General features: G+C 41.5%; 2 protein-coding genes across 8 annotated transcripts in view; both read right to left on the bottom strand.

Annotated features, from left to right (window-relative positions):
• Rpl11 (ribosomal protein L11) overlaps positions 1–18,804 on the bottom strand; it is a 57,789-nt gene extending 38,985 nt beyond the window's left edge. Inside the window, exon 1 of the mRNA XM_076820679.1 lies at positions 18,800–18,804. The gene's annotated coding sequence lies outside the window, so the exon portion shown is untranslated. The remainder of the gene's footprint in view (positions 1–18,799) is intronic.
• Tfap-2 (transcription factor AP-2) overlaps positions 1–22,130 on the bottom strand; it is a 225,496-nt gene that overhangs the window by 8,422 nt on the left and 194,944 nt on the right. For all 7 annotated transcript variants that reach the window (XM_076820675.1, XM_076820676.1, XM_076820677.1 and 4 more), the window contains 2 exons: positions 19,570–19,768; positions 10,343–10,461 (listed from right to left, as the gene is read on the bottom strand). In XM_076820675.1, the coding sequence (XP_076676790.1) occupies positions 10,343–10,461; positions 19,570–19,768 (318 nt within the window). The remainder of the gene's footprint in view (positions 1–10,342; positions 10,462–19,569; positions 19,769–22,130) is intronic.

Raw genomic sequence — 22,130 nt, 5'->3', positions numbered from 1 at the left:
AGAAAGGTTCTCTTGCCGTTTGAAGTGTTCCCTATATAGTTTATTAATCTATATATTATTAATCTTACCATAAATCAAAAAAATTATTTTGTAAAATAAGTCTTTCTGTGAAGAATGTACTAAATAATTATACATAAAAATCGATCTGGCTCACGCCAGTCTGAACTCAAATCATGTAAGATTTTAAAAGTCGAACAGACTGAAAATTTAAACTCTTGCATTTCAATTATACCTATCCTAATTCAACATCGAGGTCGCAATCATCTGTATAAATATAATCTCTTTAAAGATATTAGGCTGTTATTTCTGAGGTAATTTTATCTAACAATTCTTAACAAACTATCTAATTTAATCAATATTATTTATTAATAATTTGTGAAAAATGTAGAATTTGTGGCTCGTCTTACATCACACACATGAATGTTGCGTAGTCATTTAGCGTAAATGAATACGCCGAATAAGAAATAAGTATAAATAAAAATAATCAGTTTTCTCCAAACGATCGCTACCCAATAAAACCAATAAAATCTCTTCCTTCCGTCGTCGTGTTTTCTGCCATAACAAAATAGCGGTTTGTAAGCATGTGTATGTTGGAAAAGCAGAAGACGGGCTTGAATTAAACACCTGTCATCAGGAATCTATCAACGATCTAATCATTAACATAATTCGTGCAAGTTTCTGCAAAGTGCAGGTAGCAAAGTGCAACAGGTCGTTTCGATTACGTTTTAATACCGAGCACGGAACTCGTCTACGGGATTTGCATATTACTCCTTGAATCGCGCGTTATCAAACTTCTTTTAATTACCCCCAACGAAACTCGTATTTTCGTCACGTTTCCCGTCGAAATGCACACGAGTGCTGTGCATACAAGTTACAGCGTAATTAGTTTATCAGTGTAACATCGTGCAACATTAAAGCTACTCGTCTTTAGGAGATGCAGCAGTAGGGTTTCTACGAAGATGATGAAAATCTTCATCAAACACTGTCTAGCTTCTCCACCCACAATGTTCACAAGAATACAATATCTGACGTGTAATTGGGACCAAATTATTGAAGCATACTCGAGCTGTGGCATACAATATTTCTAGAGCTAACAAGGGATGTTCGGCAACCCGGAAATTCAGAAAATTATGAAACTTGGTGTGCAAGTGAAGTAGTTCATCCGTAACCCAACTCTATTTAACGCAAACATATTTTTACAATAAACAATCATCACCATATCCGTTATAAGTGGTTAGAAGTAATTCGGCTAGAAATACAAATTTTCATAAAAAAGGGAAATTGCCACAGAAATTGTATACTTTGGTGCCAATGCGCAGCCAGAAAATAAACTCTGAGAAAAAAATCCTTTCGAACCCAGATTATGGACCACTTTGGGCAACTTTTGACACCTACATTAATATGTCAGAAGAAAAATATTTTCGCTCCACCCTAACGTACCGTCTTGCTTGAATAATTGAATAATAATTCAAATATTGATTTACGAAACCATTATCTTAATGGAAAAATGAACTTCAAATTCGATAATAGAAGTTTTATTTGTTAAAAAGAAAAAATGTAACATAAACTATTTATATGTATGTAAAGAGATTATCCAGAGGTATCTCAACATATATTTACAAAATACAAAAACTTAATTTTAAGAGTTGGTGATGGGGGTAACTTGAAAAATATGGATTTTTCGGGGATTATTTTTACGCAATTCTGTAGATATAAAAAAGGGATGCAACTTTTGTTTAAAATTTATTGCGATATCTCTCACCGTTCTGGAGATATTCCACGGAAAAGATAATTCTACATTTTTTCAAGGGGTGATTTTCACCCCCAAAAACTGCACTATGGCACCAAGAAAAAATAGGGTTGAGTTACGGATGAACTACTCTGCTTGCACGCCAAATTTCATAATTTTCTGAATTTCCGGGTTAGCGAAAGTAATTATAAGTATGATTAAGCTTCCCCTGAAGGGGTTACCACTGTGACGGCCGGAGAAGTAAGCCAATTTTAAGAATTTTATTGGGAATAATTTACAGTTTTCATAGAAAATTTGTATTACCTACTTTTAGTATGCTGTCTTAAGAGGCTATACAAAAAAATAGAAAAACATCCATAAATTGTAATATATTAATTAATCTTCTAGACCCCCCCACGCGAGCTGGTCGAATGTGTAACTATGAAACAGCAGGTCCGAAATCAAATTTCTTTTTTTTATAAACTATATGAGTGTATCTTCCCTCGTACGTACCGATTTCTTAAAAAAATTATTTTTGTAAAAATGGTGCGTTGTAGAAGAAAAATTTCGAAAACCGTGAATAAGATGGACAGTTTTTCGAGCGTATTTCAAAAAAATTGTTTTCAATCAAAGAATCCGTACGTACAACGGAAACTACACTCATATAGTTTATAAAAAAAAAAGAAATTTGATTTCGGACCTGCTGTTCCATAGTTACACATTCAACCAGCTCGCGTGGGGGTGTCCAGTAGAATAATTAATACATTCAAACTTATGGATGTTTTTCTATTTATTTTTTTGCATAGTCTCCTAAGACAGCGTACTAAAAGTAGGTGATAAAAATTTCCTATGAAAACTATAAATTATTCCTGAAAAAAATTCTTAGAAATGGCTTACTTTTCCGGCCGTCACAGTGGCGTTCCCCCTTAATCGCGTGTTCAATTCAGCAACACCCCCAGACAACGTAGGTACTCTATACCTTTTGTTTGATTGAGCAGGTACAGTAGAACTGAAAGCAGTCGCGCATTAACAGTGTATTGCCATTTAATACTCGTTTCATTGAAGTCCCACGGACGTGTCCCACTTCCGCTGGATTGAACGATCGACAGCAGTGTTCGATTTCTAATTCCGCTTGCAACATTGCAGGGAAGATCCCATCAGCGTAACGTTTTCACGAATCTATTAATGGACCGCAACGTCGAGGCGGCTTTAACGCTCAGCCACAGTGGATCAACTGTGCCCGTTTCGCGCGAGGAAATTGAATTGGCCGTTGAAAGTGTTTACGCGGACGCCCGGCGATCACTTGGCAGGCTACGAAAGCGTTGTTTCGATGCGAAAGAAGGCTACCGATCCGAATGATAAACTATGATACAGACGCGAAGCGAGACGACTCAATGCAACCGGCAGAATGCTCGATGCAGATGAGGGCTGCAGATTGGTCGAATGTGATTGCAGATGCGAGCTACAGATTGCCGCGCGCAGCTATGCGAGAACGAATCAGCAACGTGACTCGCGAATTAATGATTAGCCTTTTTTACTTGACGACTTCAGTGCGGCCATCGTTGGCCGCTGGACATTCGATCGACAAAACCGATGCAACCGCCATAAAGCGGGCCGCGGGAGATCGATTAAAAAGAAAGCTACTTGCCTCGTTGTTTTCGCGTCGTGCGCTTGGCGTTAATTACCTTCAGTTTAGCGGCTTCGACAGCAAATCACTGTGACTAATGCGGTGGTGCAGGCTGACGCACCGTATTCTCAGGAAGGTACAAAGTAATATGGAAGAAATTAAGTTAAGAGAACGTCAGTAGGGATTTAATAACAGAACAATGTGTCACAATTCGAGGGAAATTATTCGAAATATTTAAATACTTTGGATTAAATAGTTTAAAATGTTCGAGTGATATTATTCAGCTCTGCATCTATTTTCTTCTTCCTACATAAATAATAATGCCCCCTTTTAATTTATATGGTGTTTTGTTTTAGATGATTGTTTCTAAACTTCTGTAACCATTTCATGGATGAACGGGAAACAGTATCTACAGTACCTTTTGGAGAGGGCTCGTAGAAGCGATAGGGAACACGGGATGATCAACCTTTGCAACTGACCACAAATTATTCTCGACTGTATGTCCCTGTAATCGAAGTCTGGAGAGGAATTTTCGGAGGGATCCTCTTCCGCGTACAACGAGACAACTGTGTCCAGATTATAGCCATGCGTGTAGTTGCGGTTTCTCTGCTGTTGAAACCCCCTCGATTACGATCGATACGTAGAAAGTATGTAGATTGTAGGCGATACTTATACTTATGCTCGCAATCGTGCACAGTGAAACAGTTGGCAAGAGTGTTTTAAATAAATATTAGGTAGGTAGAATCTGCATGGACCTTCGTCTTGTACTGTGGTTAGGGATCTGTGTGAAATACTTAAGTAGGTATATGACGAGGCATAGAAAACTATTGAGAGATATAAAGAAGATGTTAGTCATCAGAAGAAAATATGCATCTAATTGCATGGCACTTGAACTACCAATGCACGAAAGTTTATTCTTCAACTTAGCTTCAAGACCTAATCAAACAGTAAATTCTTCGATTCCCCTAAGAATTTTTATTCACTGACGAATATCCCCAATAATTAATCCTAGAATATCCAGAAACACCTTAGGGTAAAGGCAGGTAATATGGAACGGCACGTGACATGGAACTTCGTAAAATTTCGATAAAGAAATAACGAACTCTTCAGGCAATCGTGTATACTAGACCCCCCCCCCCCATAAACATGACTCATGTATGAAAGAAGCTAATTCCCTTTAATTCACGAAAAAAGTTCTCACGCAAAGATTGTGAAATCATCTTTGCTAATTCCAATTGTATTCTCGTTCTCCGTTCGAGCACTGATTCCTCTGTCACTTTTTATACTTGACATTCCTTTATTGGCCACAAATCAATTCAGTGCTCAGATTTTCAGCTTCGGTTTTAAGGAATTAGCGGCCGAGGCCTGTAGTTGACACAGAAACTTTTATAAGAGGGACATCTTCTGTTAAAAATGTCGTATGAAAATCGTTTTACGATGGAAAATAATAAAAACTTGGTAGAGACTAATTTAAACGAATGAAAGTCGGTAATAGATTAATAGCACATTCGCCAACCTGCACTAGTGATATGAAACATTTTGTTTTAAGTCAACTTCATAGTTTTTTCTTATACAACGCCCGCTAATTCCTTAAAACCGAAGCTGAAAACACAATGAGAATAAAAGAGAAATCATTCGGCGTAGAAAATCATTTGCAAATCCAAGAGCAAATGTTACTAATTGCTCGATATCTCGAGTTCTATCGATCATAATTAATAATAAATTATACTGGGCGGTCAGTGTAAATGTTGTTAACATTATTTGTCATTGCAATAGCCACTGGAATGGATATTTTAGCAGAAAATCCATTTTTGCCAAAGAATTCGGTGGATTTCGCAATTGTAATTAACCGTCGACCTTGTTTTGATCGGGGGACATCGTTTCCCAAAGCCTAGATAAGGAGCTCACCGAGCTCCATGTACTCAGTCGCGCGTCGGTCCTCCGAGCCTGGAGGACCTCCGGGGACCCTGGAGCTGCCGAGCCACCTGGACCTTCTCGACTTCCTGGACTTCCTGGACTTCCTGGACTGGCTGGGGACCTGGTCAGGGTTTCAACCCTGGTGCTCCCTCCACCCCCGGAGCTCCCGAGCCCCCTGGACCATTGGGACCTACTGGACTTGCTGGACATGCTGGAGACCTGGTCAGGGTTTCAACCCTGGTGCTTCCTCCACCCCCGGAGATCCCGTGCCCCCTGGACCATTGGGACCTACTGGACTTGCTGGACATGCTGGGGACCTGGTCAGGGTTTCAACCTTGGTTCTTCCTGCGGCCCCTCGCCCCCCTGGCCTGGGTTACCTTATTCGGTTGGTGCCGATGAAATTTTGGGGTTCGTTAAGCCATTTAAAATTTTATTATTCTGCCAAAGTCAAAACTGACTTCCCTCTCTATCTAATTGTTTTCTTCGATTGATTTTCATCATCTGTCCGATTTCATGCATTCCTTCCAGGATTTTTGAACGAGTCGTTTTATTTCGTGTATTTCTTCGATGGGTTTGCATGATCTGTCCTATTTCATGCATTTCTTCGATGGATTTACATGATTTATTTTATTTCATGCATATCTTCGATGGGTTTTCATGATTTCTGTTACTCTTTCATGCATCTCTTCGGGGGGTCTACATTCCCTGCTCTCCTTCATGTATCTCAACGATGGTTTTGCATGGTTTATTCTATTTCCTGCATTTCTTCGATGGTTTGGCATGATTTATTTTATTTCATGGATCTCTTCGATGATTTTGCAAGACTTCTTCCCTGGCACGTATATCACTGATGTGTTTCCTTTCCCTGCTCTCTTTGATGTACGTATCTCTACGATGGGTTTACATGATTTATTCTATTTCATGGATTACTTCGATGGGTTTTCATGATTTATTTCTTTTCGTGGATTTCTTCGATGGCTTTGTATGACTTTTGTCACTCTATCGCGCGTCTCGTCGATGTGTCGTCATTCCATGCTCTTCTTCGTGTATCTCTACGATGGTTTTGCATGCTCGTGCCTGCTCTGCTATTAGTCGAAATTATCTCGATCGGCACCAACTAATTAAATTTTTTCTTAGTTTGCTTCCAGGCTGACCACACCATTGATAACACAACGTACTTGATTGTTCCGGTTCCCAGGTTCATCCGTTCGCGGGGAAGAGAAAAGTGGTAGTGAAAAGTGTTGGTGCAAAGTGATAGTGGAAGAAGACATCTAAGGAAGCCTAGGTTAATTTATTATAGCATGAAGTATTTAAGGCACCATGTAAAATTGCGAAGTAGTCACTAAAGTTGCCCTTTTGTTGGCTCCTCATCTCCGATGAGGAGGTCGCCGCTGGTTCCGTTTTCGGGAGCAAGCGACTGAGCATGGAATCGGTATGGGTGGATCAGTTTCATCCCCTGGTGTTCTTGTCCAAAGGGAAAAGTTTCGGGCGTAGGGGGTGTACTTTTTGGTACACTGCCTGCGTAAGTCACCCGGTTCGATTACCCAATCTCCGTGTTGGACGGCTTGAGTCAGGTCAAGTGTTTGCTCCTGACGAGTCGCATCGGAGCAACAGGAATCGTCTGGGAGACGCCGAATGCTTTTCCCTTTCGACTCGGAGAGCAGGGTGGTAGGAACTGCGCCACCCTATACTCCTTTCATGCTCACCGGTAGTCTTTCCTTCTTTCCTGAATTTCTTTTAATCGCGTGATCGCTTGGCAGTTCCCTAGATTCTACATCTAAACCAAAGAGACCGATGGAACTTTGTTTCCATCCATCTCTTTGGTTTAGTTGGCTTAATGTACAGGGAGATCGATGGAACTTTGATTCCATCTATCTCCCTACGGGTCTCGAAACGCAGCAACCTCCTCGCGGTGAGACCTGGTAATCGGTGAGAACCGAGCCGATAGCTGCGATTGTCAAATATTCTAGTCGGATATAAGAATTTCTGTAACTTGCAATCCCCCCCATAAACGTGCTAATTCCTTAAAACCGAAGCTGAAAATCTGAGCACTGAGTTGATTTGTGGCCGATAAAGGAATGTCAAGTATAAAAAGTGACAGAGGAATCAGTGTTCGAACGGAGAACGAGAGTACAATTGGAATTAGCAAAGCTACAAAGTATTATTTTGATATAATTTATCATTAAATATGCGTGTTCTTGATTCTCCAACAATAGTTCACCAATAAAGTTACTGTCTTCTTAGTATAATTCTTAATTTCTTGTCGGAACACTGTACGTAATATGGAACACACCGAGTAACATAGATGAAGTTGATAATGACGACGACGCGAAATGCTTATTTTGCGATGGTAATTATAAAAATAATGACACTGAAAAGTAGACCCAATGTATTCGCTGCTTTCAGTGGGCACACGAGGAATGCGGGGCTTCCGACGTATTATTCACGTGCCCAACGTGCAGGAGACGCAGAAAGCAGGAATAAATTCCAAAAATGATGTATATTTATTTATTTGTACCTTCTACTTAATAAATCTTCATTTTTAATAAAAAAAAAGTAAAGATCTTTTTAAGTTTTCTTTACAAATTTCCTAGGTGTTCCATATTAGGCCCCATTTTTTCAGTTTTTTTTTACAAATAATTGCAAAACAATTGATTTTTTTTACATTTGACGATGTAAATATGATTATGCATTAGTTCCTTCGTTCCCTCGTGTTAGTTTTATTTAAAAAAAACAAATTCCCTCACTTTTGACAAGCTTTTCAAATCAGATGTTCCATGTTACCTGCCTTTACCCTACCAGTTTCGATCAAGCCATCAATTTAATTAAGATTAAGTATATTGCCAGAGAATTTAAAAACCTCCCTCTGCTACGCAACCCTACGTTAATTAACACTTATCATTCCATTCCCAACTATTATCATCGGTTCATTTTAATGCAGATTGCTGTTCTTGGCCACATTACGATGCGCGCGCAAAGATGATGAAAGATGTTGGTTTTTCATCCGGAGAAAATGACTTCGCGGCAGGTGGAGTTGAGCGCGAAACGAGCTTTTGTCGTGCGTAGAGTCGGCGTTGCGTCACTTTGCGGCAGCCAGACACGAATTTACGCATGAATCACGCACCAGGTATACGTTAATCGTACGCGACCAAAGGTATACCTACACACCTGGTGCGTTCGCGTCCTCCGTTCGAGAGGAGGTTCCCACACTTTCGCTGCACACTCCACACAACTCCTTCGACGGCTATCACGCGCGGCTGCTAGACGCGCGTGGATATTTCGACATGCCATATCGCTCGATTAATTCGGCTTTCGTATTGGGCTTCAGTATCACTAAGCTCGGTACACCTCGGGGTACAGAACTGATGCACCCACCTGAGCTCATTTACAGATCAATTAAATCCTTCCGCCCTTACCGTCCCCATCCATGCTTTCCGAAGGAATTCCCTAACATTAGAACGCGATTTTTTTTAATTTTGTATCCTTATTCCGTGTTTTACTATTTGTCTGCTCGAAATAAAACTGCCCCACAGACATCACCATGGGAAGCAATGAAGGCACATTAGGTTCCACTATTAGGCGACCCAACCTGCACTTAGCGGTTCAGAAAAGTTTAACGATGCATCTACATGAAATATTAAAATTAATCAGTTGATGCGGACACTGCCAAGGCGGCGCAATAAGTTTTCCCTCGGGGAGTAATCTGTGGACCAGAGGAACTGAAGATGCGAAATCCAATTAACGAGCAGTATGTGATCCCTTGGCGTCACAAATCTACACGGCTGTAGGTTACGCGCGTCGCGCACCGTATAATTAGATTTTATCCAACGACATCGCCTGCACGTATTTATTCCAGTTATTCAAATAAGCGCCGATAATGACAAATACGACGGGGCATACTGTATCCGTTATATTTGCTCTTTGTAGGTGTACGTATTATAGACGCGTCGTCTCCGTTAGACGGGGGGGGGGGGGAAAAAATGAATTGAAATATACAACGCAGCGGTTGTTCGCTTAGGATACCTCCGAGATTAACTTCCGTCTTCGAAATGAGGATTCTGAGCGCCCAATGAAACGAGTTTCGAAACCTGTATGTTGCGAGACAGTTAATTAGAACGCTGAACGGAATGGTCCAAGAATACGTACAGCTAACTTAATAGAATTCATTTTATCGCTTATGCATTATTAAGGGGCGACGTGATTTTCCCCGGCGATGCTTAAGAAAATTGGATGCCGCGACAGTGCATTAAAACGAATTGAAAATTTACTATCCGACCGCGGAGCCTGCTGGCTCTTTATAATTTTTAATCGATCGCGCTCAAACTACATTATGCTTCATTACGTTTACGTTACTCGCTAATTATTAGATGCAGCGAACACTCCTCGCGCGGGGAATTGAATATCGGACGAATTAAGATTTTAATTCTGGTTGAATATGTAAATTTTACCGATGGATAAATATCGCCATCGTAATTGCAGAAGCGCTGTAATTTTAATCACGATCAGAGTTTTTTAAATGTTCCCGATTATTCCGATCGAAATTCGGTTAGTTAACACGGAAATAGTGTAGCAGCAATTGCTTGTGGTGTTCGCGGTGTGTTCCGTGCGTGTAATTATTATTTCGCGCAGTTTTAAGTGAGTTTTATCGCAGGCATCATTGGCATTGATATCAAATCGTTAATAAATTTGCCGTGACATTATTTACGTAAATGCAAATGCTTCCCTAGTTTCTGGTAGGTACACTAACCAGTTTTATAAATTATCGAGATTATATAGTCAAGCTTACACGTTGGTATTATTAATTTCGTAATTAATTAATTCCCACCAGAGAGTGTGAAATATCTGTTTTAGACCGAGTTAGAAACACGAGTGACTAAAGGTCAACCGAATCGAGCTTGACAGTCCCCACTTTTGCAATCCGTCTCCATTTCAATCATGTGGTAACGTTTCGAACAGCTTCAAACATCGTCTTTGAAAATTACATTGGCTTCCACATTTAATTCGACATGCAGAGTTTTATTAAACGGAGGTTGCGGAGTCTATTAATTGACGAGGACATTAAAACTCACCTTCCACTAATGACGTTAAGAGCGTGACATTGGCTGCCTTCCTTCTACCGGCTGGCAGGTTCAACCCAATTTTTTCCAGCTTTTCCCTCAGCAGGCGTCCGCCATTTTTTGACTTTGCTCTGAAAATGAAAACAGAAGGACGATGTAGTTAGTCGGTATTGCAATTGTCTTGGCACCGCTGCTCGCTGGAAAGTCGCGCGAATTCTCGTCTCTGATAATCCCGTGGCAAAAGCTACTGATTATTCTGCATAGAGTAGGGCAACTTGTAAACTGAGAACATTCAAATCTCACAAGGGAACATTCCGAACCTGGAAATTCAAAAAATTCTGAAACTTTGCGAATATATAGTGAATTTCCTCCTGATTACAACGCAATTTTTGTTTGCCGCCTAAATTCACTCTAAGGGGGTGTAATTAACCCATGAAAATCCAGTTATTTTCAGATTTTGCGTTATAACTCGTGAACTGTAAAATATTTTTTTTACCAAATAACAGATCTAATTAAAAGAAGTAACTTTTGTCATGAAACTTTTTTTCTGTCTCTTACAGATTGCGAGTTACAAAATAAAATCGGAAAATAGCCGAATTTTCAGGGGCTAATTGCACCCCCTTCGAGTGAATTTGGGCAGCAAACAAAAATTGCGTTGTAACCAGGAGGAAATTCCCTACATGTTCACAAGGTTTCAGAATTTTTTGAATTTTCGGATTCGGGATCATCCCTTGTTAGTCCATTTGTTGCATAATAGTTTAGTAGATAATAGTTTTATCCTGGTGGAGGTAATCATCCCTTGTTAGTTACTATAAAGGTTGCCCCCAGAAATTAAACTCATCGTACCCTCTTTTTCACCTCAAGCTGTGTTGCAGGTGGATCGGTGCATTTTTTAAAAGAAAAATGCTCACAGAGACATAGACAAAACAATTATTTCTATTCTTCCTCAGAAAAAAAGAAGGCCACAGCCTGCCACTCTGCCTACTTCCTTAGCAAACATTATTCCAAACACCTGCGCGACAACAGCGGAGCGCGAGGATCACTGCGTATCTTTTATACATAGCAGTGCCTTGCACCGAGTTGCGTAATCAAGTTATTCACCCGTCTCGTCTTGTCAATTCATTGAAATAAATCTTTTTGTCTCCGGGCCCGCTTAAGCGCGCGCTCGTTAAACTAAGGCTCGTTCCAGAGCACAAGAATTTCGAAACGGAACTGCTCCATTAATCATTTTCGCCGTGTTCTTTGAAGGAAGCAGAGAAAAAGAAATCAACGAGCAGGGCGGAGGGGGAACGACGAAGCGAGCGAGGAGGCCGGGGGGGGGGAGGCAACGACAGAGAAACGAGAAAATTAGCATAATCCGTAGCTACGCGTGTCATCCATCGACTATTGAGCAACTCGACTTGTGGGTAAGTCGATTGCGGAGCAGGATACTTTCGAAGACGTCGAACGTGTTCGCAAAGAGCTAACTGTTACACGCAGGTGCTATTTACATTGAAACCTATCTTGAACAGTCTTTCCGAATCTACTTTAAAAACGGCCCTTCTCAACTGCCCGTGGTCTCCTGGCACCATAAATACTCGGATCACGGAAAACCACCCATCTTTCTTCGCCAGATCGTTCCCCACGTCGCTTCCGAGTCGTTCTCTTCCACCGGTCTCACGACTAGTCAAAGTCACGAGGCCCCACCGGGCCCGAAATCGTCGGCAATGGTAAAGCCCCAGCAGCTTGATCACCAAGATGTATGGCGGACGTAAAGGAGTCAACAATCTTGACACAGGGAACGGGCCGGCAACGCGAACAGGTTCTCGAGAGTACATCTTTTCGCGGAACACCGTCGAGAGTTCGATAGTGCTCCATCTTAACACACCCTATTCATCCATCATTCGAGGACCGGGATAACGGTAACGCACGTGTATCGCCCACCTTTGTTCGATTCGACCAGCCGGTCCGGCCGGTAATCTTTCGCTTGGCTCGGCAATTAATACACTTTACCGCTACAACATTTTAATATATCTGCCCCGGGGATCTACGCTCCCGATGCTCCCCGTGTCTGCTTCCTCGTAACGTGCCAACGCATCTCGTGCCTGGGACACGCCGGTTTTATTTATACTCGTTGTAATCCCCTTCGATGCCGAGATACCGCGATACCGGCCGCTTGATTTAGAAGTGTACCCAGCTTCGGGAATTCCTGCGGTAATTTGCGAACGTTCACGGCCCCGGGATCAGTTTCACCCGGGGAACGAATAAACCTGTTGTGCCTGTCTCCCGGCGAACGAGACTCGCGCGTCGTCCCTTTATAATCGATCACGACTTCGTTCACTTGCAGATGCAAAGCAGAAGGTTGAATTTGAAAGATCAGTGAGTTAAGGGGACCTTCCGGTCTGGAGCCCAAAGAATTAGGTGATCTTTAGGAATTAATTGAAGGAAAAATACTGTATACAATTTAATGGGATTTCTTGCATTGTATTAAGGGTGTTTTAAGTTATAGAAATATATTTTTTGTTTTATAATTAATCATTGCAGACGGCACTGGGGAGTCGTTAAAGTCAAGGCGTCAAAAAATTGATCCAAATCAGTGGGACCTGTATCTCCAGAAGTTATTATCCGATTCGACTGAAACCTTTTTTATTTCGAAGAATATATTTCTGGCTAGGGGGGAAATCAGAAAAATTGCAAAAATGACATTTCTTAGAAAATAACGACACTTGAAGTTTGAAATCACCTTTTCACTATATTTTTCGTCCTTTCAACGCCTTTAAAAATTATAAATCTTCAACTTCTTTCAATTTTTTCTGGTTCCCCCCTAGCCAGAAGTATATTCTTCAAAATAAAAAAGGTTTCAGTCGAATCGGATAATAACTTTTGGAGATACAGGTCCCACCGTTTTGAGAACACTGTTTCGAGAAAAACGCGTTTAACCGCATTTGCCGCTACTCAAATGCCTATAATTTCGGGAATTTTACATATTTCAATAAATCCTTTTAAACACGTATTCCTAAAAGGTTGAAAATTCGAAGAATGAAATAAAAAAAAAATCGACTTTTAGACCGGAACCTCCCCTTAAGGTGTCGAACATTAAAATTCTTTCCAGCAAAGTTATCCTGTCGGGGTTACTGCGGGGGTTAAGCAGGGTTACTGTGACTGTGCACGCATATTTTTCAGTTCTTCGCAGGGTATAGCTTCGAAGATATACAGGAAAGTAGGAAATCACACATTAACCTTTAAGGGGTGTTTTCACACAGAAGAATCGGGAATGGGCACAAACGAAAAATTGTCTGATACTTCTATCGAGGCCCTCTACAAACCTGCACAGTTTCAAGAAAAAAATCATAATGCTCGGGTAACCGAAGTTCCCTTGTTAGTTACTTGACTTACAATTAGTATTTCAATGGGGGCAGGTGCCTACAGTGTTTGTTCGTGTATGTGCGCTTGCAGATATTCGATTCGAACGAAAAGTATTACAAGGGAAGGAATCTCACGTCAGATGGGAGCATCCCCATATATTTATTATCGACGTCGTCACAGCGAGTCCTTTGAACGTGACGAGAGCAATCCTCCACTCATTACGGAGTCTTGTCCCGAGAAGGATTCCTGTCTTCTTACAGCTCGCAGCTCGCTCATTCGCAGGATTTCTACGGCCTTCTTCGCGCCCTTCGACTCGCTTCCCCCCCGTGGCGCGAATTCTAGGACACCCCGCACCCCTGATTACTCGAGACGTCCTCGGATACTGGCATCGTTAATCGCCGACGACTGCCGCGTGATATTAGTGAATCAGAGGACCCTCCGTGATCGAACGTATTCTAGACCCCGTTGTAACGATCGGCGATGGAATGCCGATAATGCAAGTTAAGAATAAAGTGCAGGGTGCGGTTTGCTTAATTAAAAAGAGGGTGGTTTCCCCTGTAAAAATGAACAGAGCATGTGCTCTACTCGACAGACATGGATTCACTTCAAAATTAATCGGTTGATTAGTTGTACCATGTACCACCCTGCGATTCTGTACGAAAGATGATCAACTTTCACCTTCGCCCTAGCTACATCTGCGTGAGTTTAACGTAAAAAGTGTATTTATGTTTTAAGTGTTTATATAAAAAGTGTATTTATGTTTGATTAAAGATTGCATATTATGCTCGAATAGAATTTCTCTTTTTCCAATCAGCGCTTATTCAATTTTGCCCATTTACATCACCTCGCTTCTCGAGGTAGTAATAAATTCAGAAGTTACGGTATAGGAGAAGGCATTAAGATCTATAATACGGCCGACGGGCGGACATCAATCTTTTTTCGAATAATTGATGACGCTTCAATTATCTTGCATCCCACTAGAAACAATCGCATTTTCGAGATCCTTTGCAATGTAATACTACTGTCGATCGTAAACTGTTTGGTCTGGCTATAAAGCTAGAGCGCCACGAATCCAAGGGAAAGTGGAAGAAATAGATGAACGAGGGAGAATATGGGCAGAAATTTACGATGTCATCAAATCACCGTCTGCGAATAAAGCTGCAACGCTGCAGCTATCGTTTGCATCGTCTACGATTTACGACGAATTGTGATTTACATTAACTTTTAATGTTGCAAAAGTGTTTACGTGTACGTACATTTTTTTTTTGCATATTTATTAGTCAATGGATTACTTCTCCAATTTGCTACTTCGAGATTCGTTGCTTGTAAAATAATAATCGAAATATAGTATTCCCATGTTGTATTATGGAAAACGCTTCGCGTTAAACAGCCAGATATTACAATGCAAAATTACCTCGCACTCAAAGGTAATTGTCAAAGTCGTTAACCGATTGCGAGAATGGGCTGGAACGAAAATGAAGCGGGAAATTATGAATAAAACATACGTTCGAATTACCTTTTTACGATTGCCACATGAAAAACGAGCATTTACGTTTCCACGCTGCACTGTGTAAATTTTTTTGCGCCGTTTCGAACAAACGTTTGCGCGATCGTTATACAGTATACAGCGTGGAATCTCAATAGCTTTTCAGGCGTAATCGTCTGTGATTTACGCGCAAGAAATTATGCTATTTTAAAGGACTGTTGGAAAGGCAATAATACTTTCAACGCACAGCACGAAGATAAAAGTAACTTCGACAAATCAATCTTTCCTCCATCCTGTTAGTCCGAAGCTTCAATACATTTATTGTTGTTAATTTGATCTAACACGTATTAAGGTGAATGTCCCAATTTCTGCTCGTGTCCCCATTTCTGCTGATTTCGTATTTTTCTTATTATTATACGCGTTACGTTTGTACTATACTTGCAACAAAATAATTATAAATTATTTAAATATTTACGCGAGTGTTGCACGAGCTTGAAATTTTTCATGAGCAGAAATACGGACATTTAGAGCATTATATATTTAATTACAAATTAATAATAGTTAAACATCTTGCAATATTTTTCTTAAATAGTTTTTGAATTGGTTGATTTGTTATTAAAGAATTAATCAATTACTCTGCAAATTTTGATCACAAACAAATTTTTTTACACCTTCTTTATGACGAGTTACCTCTTAAATGAGCAGAAATTGGGACATTCACCTTATTAGATGGTTTTCATAGGCAACTTTCTGGTTTCTCGATTGCAGTAGGAAAACTCAGAAGGAACAAAACTTATGCAAGCCACTTTTAACTATCTACAATTTTTGTAAGTATTACAGGTAAAGATAACTTTCTAATCGGCAGAAGAAATATAGATCTGCACCATGGACGTAATTGAATTTCAACAAACGTTCGTTTGCAAGAAACGATATCTCATCTTGCGTTTCATATGACTGGACCATTTTCACCAAGTCCACAGAAAAACTGCATTAAATCTATCAGACTATATCTATCACACCTAATCACGCAAAATATTCCATGAAGTCCCAGTGAAAAATTCCCACGAAACTTACAGAAACTATTCGACACAGTTCATTCACAATCTCAACCAACCGCACGATTCCATCCGTGCCTGCCTCGATGAATGGACACTCGGAAACGTCGGATTCCAGGATCGTCGAACGGGCAATAAAATATCAATTGCCCGTCAGCGTTCGAGGAGTCGATAAACCACGCTGCAGTTTTAATTTCGCCGGTCGCAACCGGCAATCGGGAGGGATCGCGCGTCGTGGGCCCTCGGAACGACGAACGGGGAGATCGTTGCCAGTACTGTAAAGCCGTCGCTCGTAAACCTTAATTCACCGCGAAGGTAGAACAACGCGGCGGAAAGGGAAGAGTGGGTGGGGGCGAGGCGGGCAGCGAGAGACAAAAGAAAGGCAGATGGGCACGGTAGAATCTATGGTGGCAAGAGAGCCGAGCGCGTGTAATTATCAGCCAGATCGCTATTCGAATGGATGAATTATATCGTCGCGGTCTGCGTTGCGCGTCGGACGCGAGCTCGCTGCCCGAGGGCGACTCGTACCGCAGGAATTGACACTCCGAGCCATGCAATTATTAATGTCTCATTTGCATCGGGGATAGATCGGGTCCGTTTATTGGCAGTTTAGCCTCCGCTCCCTTCTTCTGCCGCCTCCTGTTCTCTCCAGCGTGGAATTTGCCCCAGTTCACGGGACAACCCCGATGCCGCTCTGGGGTACGTTTTGCGGGTAGTCGGACAGCATCGATACCTGGGCGTGCTAACGATTTGGTAAACACTGTCATTTCTGGGGAGGTCGAGCAGGAATAAGAAGAGAATAGGGCTAGATTTGTGAAACGATACAGTGGGCAGTGGTGGACTAGCCAGAGTGTCAACTTGCCGGACGGCAAATGGGCCCTGCGGGGCTCCTTAAATATCAGGGAATATGTTGAGAATATAATAGAAGTTTCAATATAATTTCCTTATGCAACGAAAATTTATGTTATATTACTCGTTTAATAAAATCATTTTTCTCTTTTGCCTCCTGGCAACCAATGGTTTTAGACCCACTCCGCCACAGTAAGGTGGGCATTAATTTTGGTTATTACGAAACTGGAGAACAGTTTAGTGTTTGATGTCTTGGAGAAGTCTGTTCATCATCTGACCAAAGTGGCAGCAGAGATGCCACGTTTGATAAGACACTTAGAAGACCATACAAACGAAACTAATCGAGGAACGTATCTTTCCATTACCACCCCTTAAGCGCAATGGTAATACGCCACGAGATTTAAGGGGGGATTGCGCCTTGTCGGGCCGAAAAACAGGTAATTCTTTGTGAATTTTTTGCACAAAAACGGTCCGACGAATTAATTTTTAGGTTTGGTAGGCTGTTCTATTGTATCTAGAACTATTGTCCTGAATGTTTGTGTGACAGTGAAAGGAAAATACGGCAGATACAGAGAGAGCGTTGAAAAATAATCGGGTGACCATGGCATTGACGAAAAGTACTGTAAGGGTTATCCGAAACACAAAAAGGAAAAGAGATTCTTAAACTATATGAATGTGGCTATCGGTGGTAGTAAATTTATTAATAAATATAAAAAAATGTTAAAATGGCAGCCTTTTGAAGAAAGCGAAGCAAACATCACAAGAAACTTTTTTTTAACTCTAATCGAGCATTATATATGCAAGTGATAGTAGATTTATTGCGGTATCTGTTACCGTTCCTTATTTATTTAAAGAAGTTTTCCCGATGTTGAGACCAAACCTTTCTCAGACTCAAATCAGGGCGTTTCATCTTCTTCAAAAGGCTGCTATTTTAACATTTTTTTATTTTTCTTAACGCATCTACTACCACACATAGCCACATTCATATAGTTTAAGAATCTCTTTTCCATTTTGTGTTTCGGATAACCCTTACACTACTTTCCGTCACCGCCAGGGCCACCCGATTATTTTTCAACGCTCTCCCTGTATCTGCCGTGTTTTCCGTTTCACTGTCACGCAAAAATTCAGAGCAATAGTTCAAGACACAATAGAACAGCCTGCCAAACCGCAAATTAATTTGTCGAACCGTTTTTATACAAAAAATTCACAAAGATTCCTATCCGAGCTACGAAAACGTCGGCCTATACCACTGATTTTCTCACGGGCTCGTTAACATCTCGCGCATCGGAGGCTGGAAAAGATGAAGGACTCCTATTACTCGCTATAACTGCGCCTTAAAGCACACGCAATCCCCCCCTCCCGTATCACTCCTCATCCGCGCTATGATCCGCGAAAAAATCGAGCCGCGCGAGGCGTTTGTACCAACACGCGCGTACCAGTTTGCGTTACGTCCCGCGTGCGTGAGATATATCCGCCCGTTGCCGCGGTGATTTATCCATGCCTTTGGTGATAAAGCATTGCGCAACGGATAGTGTTCTGGCCGAGTAAAATGGTGAATCAGATAAAGAAGAGCGCTTCCCGCTTCCAAGAGGGAAACGTCATAAATCAGCCGGCCGCCCGTGTTCGAGTGCGAGGTGGCCCCCCCCCGAACCAGCGCGAACGCACGTTTATTAATTAAACCGCGTAGATAGAGTCGCGTAACGGTTAAAGATATCGGTATCGTAGTTCTTCCGCGGTATCCGCCTATCTCGTTCATTGTTCCGCCCGATCGCGCGGCTTTTTCATCGCGACGGACAAATGTCCGGAAGTGTACGCGTTATCCACGATAATGCGCTATCTGCCATCCCTTATCGCCCCCTGCCCGTGCGAGCTAGTTTTCCGATGAAGCATCGTGCACGATCACACGGATACCGTTAAATACTTGTCCGATCTGGACGAGCAGGTACGGGTGGCTCACGGGGCGTAAGATGTATCATTCTTCAACTGAAAACACGTTTCACGCATGAAACGTAACGCGTTCATAGTTTCTCGGTGTACGTTCCCTCTAAGCTTCGCTTGGGAAAATTTGTTGAGTGCCTTGAGGCTTCCGAGCGACTTCTCGCAGCTTATTCCGTTGCCAGTCCTCGAAGTTACGCCTGATACTGTATCAGTCTTTTTATTCTGCACTTTTATCGTTAATACTGTGGTAGATTTATTTGTTTGCTAATGAATTTACTTTGCATTTCTTAGAATTAAATACTGTGTGATAAACGAATCTTTTCCGCCGTCGGCAAAGCGCGCAAGTATCTCGCGGAACGGGGTAAAGACGTCGTTGAATATTCAAAGGGAGAAGCATCGATTGTGCTGGCAACGATATTTCGTTGTTTCGCGCGCGTGGAGGCATCAAACAGCGGCCGTATCATTGTCTGACTACGAAGGGGCTAATCCACTTATAAAATTGTATTATGGAAACGAAGTTCGCGGGAGCAGCAGAGGCGGAGGAAAGTTTCGAGGGGATATCGTACCTTCGTAAGACACCGCCAAGGAGACTCGCGTTCAGGCATTCCGGCGGCGATAGTCGTCTTTGTACCTCGGCTACCGTGACTTTGTACTTGCTGGTGCTGCTTAGTAACGATAATCGTCCTGGAACCGAACAGAACACGTCCGATGGCTGCGCGTTCCCACTCAGCATCGCCTTCTCGCTCCTGTCCGATGGCTTCATGTCTGCAACAGTAGAGTACGTCGGCACGTGTAGTGAGTGAACACTCCCTCGATCGATTAGAAATTAATTAGCGAGTGTCAAGTGTACGAGGTGGGGGATAAATGCTTTCGCGTACTGTAGAGATCGAGCACACGTGTGCTTTCTATCGATATCTAGTAGTGACTATATAATAATGGGTTACAGAATGCTATGGAGATTTGGAGATGCTATTTAATGTTGGAGACAGATTCGGGCAATAACTACATACAGAATTATTTAAATAATGGATCGAAGGTAATTTACTTTAACTAGCGAAGTTTATTGTAACGATGAACAGCGGAGCGTATACAAAAAAATGTACCTGGGGCCGTACATCTTTTATTAGACGTGCATGGTGTCGTGATTTTTATTGTTTCATTTGTTTTTACGATAAATGTCATATTTTAGAATGTAAAAAATAGCACTTCATCTTTTCAGGAATAAAACAATACAAAATACATTTATAGAAAAAAAATAATCACAGTGAGAATCGGAACCGGTGAAAGTTCCGGTGCGAGACCTGCCCTTTACACGCGCCGCTATTAATCATTACAATCAACTTCGCTATCGCTTCTGTTCGTCAACGCATAAACATCTTTTTTTTATTAATATTACGGAAACTCTGGGGTAGTGGGCCCAACATGTGAGACATATATTGGTCTACTACACCTACGCTACAACATATATGAGATTCATCCAAATCCGTGTCCCAGATGTCGCGGCCTCCCCTTGTTAATTAATATTCATTCCTTCATTCAAACATTCCTATCAATTCCCAACGAAAATTCCTTGCAACTGGCTCAAATTTCTCAGCAGCTACCCACACTGCGTAAGAGGGGAATTTATAAAATCGTTTCGGTCGCACACTTTCCATCTTAAAATACCGAAGTCTGAGAATTTCCTCGCAAGAAAGTGTCGCGTCGAGTTCCCAAACGATTTTCATTCTTTGCCGATGAAAACTTCATGAAACCTTAGATATATCCCGTGCATTATGCATACGGCTTTGTTTCTTTCCGCGTGAAGATCGATCGCGATTATCGCGCGCAGTCGAATATACACCGCGAAGTATAGATTTCGCTTACGCATTCGTATTCATGAAAACGCGCGACAGGGACGCGAAGGGGTGCAAGCGAGGGGAAGAGGAGGAGAGTGCAAACAAGTTGTCAAGCAGAATCAATCCGCATCGATGTCTCGATCGGACGGGTTAGGTCAAACGGGTAATAAATTTCTGCGCGAACCAAATAGGTCGACGGTGTGTTTGTTGCCCGCTTAGAAATTGTAATCTCGAGAGCGAAACGGTGGGAAATCATGTAACGGTAACCCGGCTGTCGATAGCATTGATCGAACAATTTGGCGGTATCGAAAACCTTATATCCCGCTGCGGGACCGCTGATTTATTAGTGGTTCTTGTGACATACGTGGCAATAAAGTCACGTGTTTCATATACCAGGGCGCTGTCGTAGAAAGAGCAAGGATTTTTCTTTATCTGCCATGAAAACTCAATTCCTGACGTTCGCATTAGGGGCTGCATTAGTTGCTATTTAATGTTGGAGACAGATTTGGGCATTAACTACATAAAGAATTATTTAAATAATGGATCGAAGGAAATTTACTTTAACTGTAGATTATTCGACGAATAAAGTTAATTTTTTTATTCACTAAGTGTTTCAACTTCAGCGTCGAATAAATTCCTCAACTTTAACTTAAACTTTAATTTTAATCGACACATGAATAATTTTTTTTTTTAACTTTCATGCGTTATTCGAAATTTTTATTTAAATAAAAATAAAGAAGAATAGCAGAAAAGTAATCCTCTTAGATTTAAGACAACGAAGATATAAATTATAATTATTACACTTTCCCGTGAAATATTCCGCTATTAATCTCGCCTCCTTGATAAAAGGAATGCAATAATCTTCTTACGATCACTGTATTCTATTCCTGTGAGAGGTCAAAGAGAGGTTTCAGCGATTCCTCGACGGGAAGGAATACCAAAACCGAAGGTTCTTCTGAAATTACGTTATCCCAGGTCGCTGTGTGTGGGTGCATAACCATGATCAGAGCAATATCCTCGCGAAATATTTTAAATTCACCGTGCTGGCCTGTTTTCATTTCTATGCACCGATAGTCCGGCATTATTGCATCGTTCCTCTGGAATGCTTAATATAAGGGCCGCGGGGATCGTACAAAGCCGTGTTATTACAAGGCAAATCGATGGTCAACTTATAACTTGAGACTCTTCATCGTCGGTTAGCTCGATCATGAGGTACACCTATGGTTTGTGGTAGCGTCAGTTTTCCACCAACAAGCTCGAAATTCTTTGGCAAAAATGCGGCAATACGACGC

Source organism: Andrena cerasifolii, chromosome 9 (assembly GCF_050908995.1).
Source record: "Andrena cerasifolii isolate SP2316 chromosome 9, iyAndCera1_principal, whole genome shotgun sequence".
NCBI classification, from domain to species: domain Eukaryota; kingdom Metazoa; phylum Arthropoda; class Insecta; order Hymenoptera; family Andrenidae; genus Andrena; species Andrena cerasifolii.
Note: the sequence above shows the minus strand (reverse complement) of the source record. Positions and strands in the feature narration are given on the sequence as shown.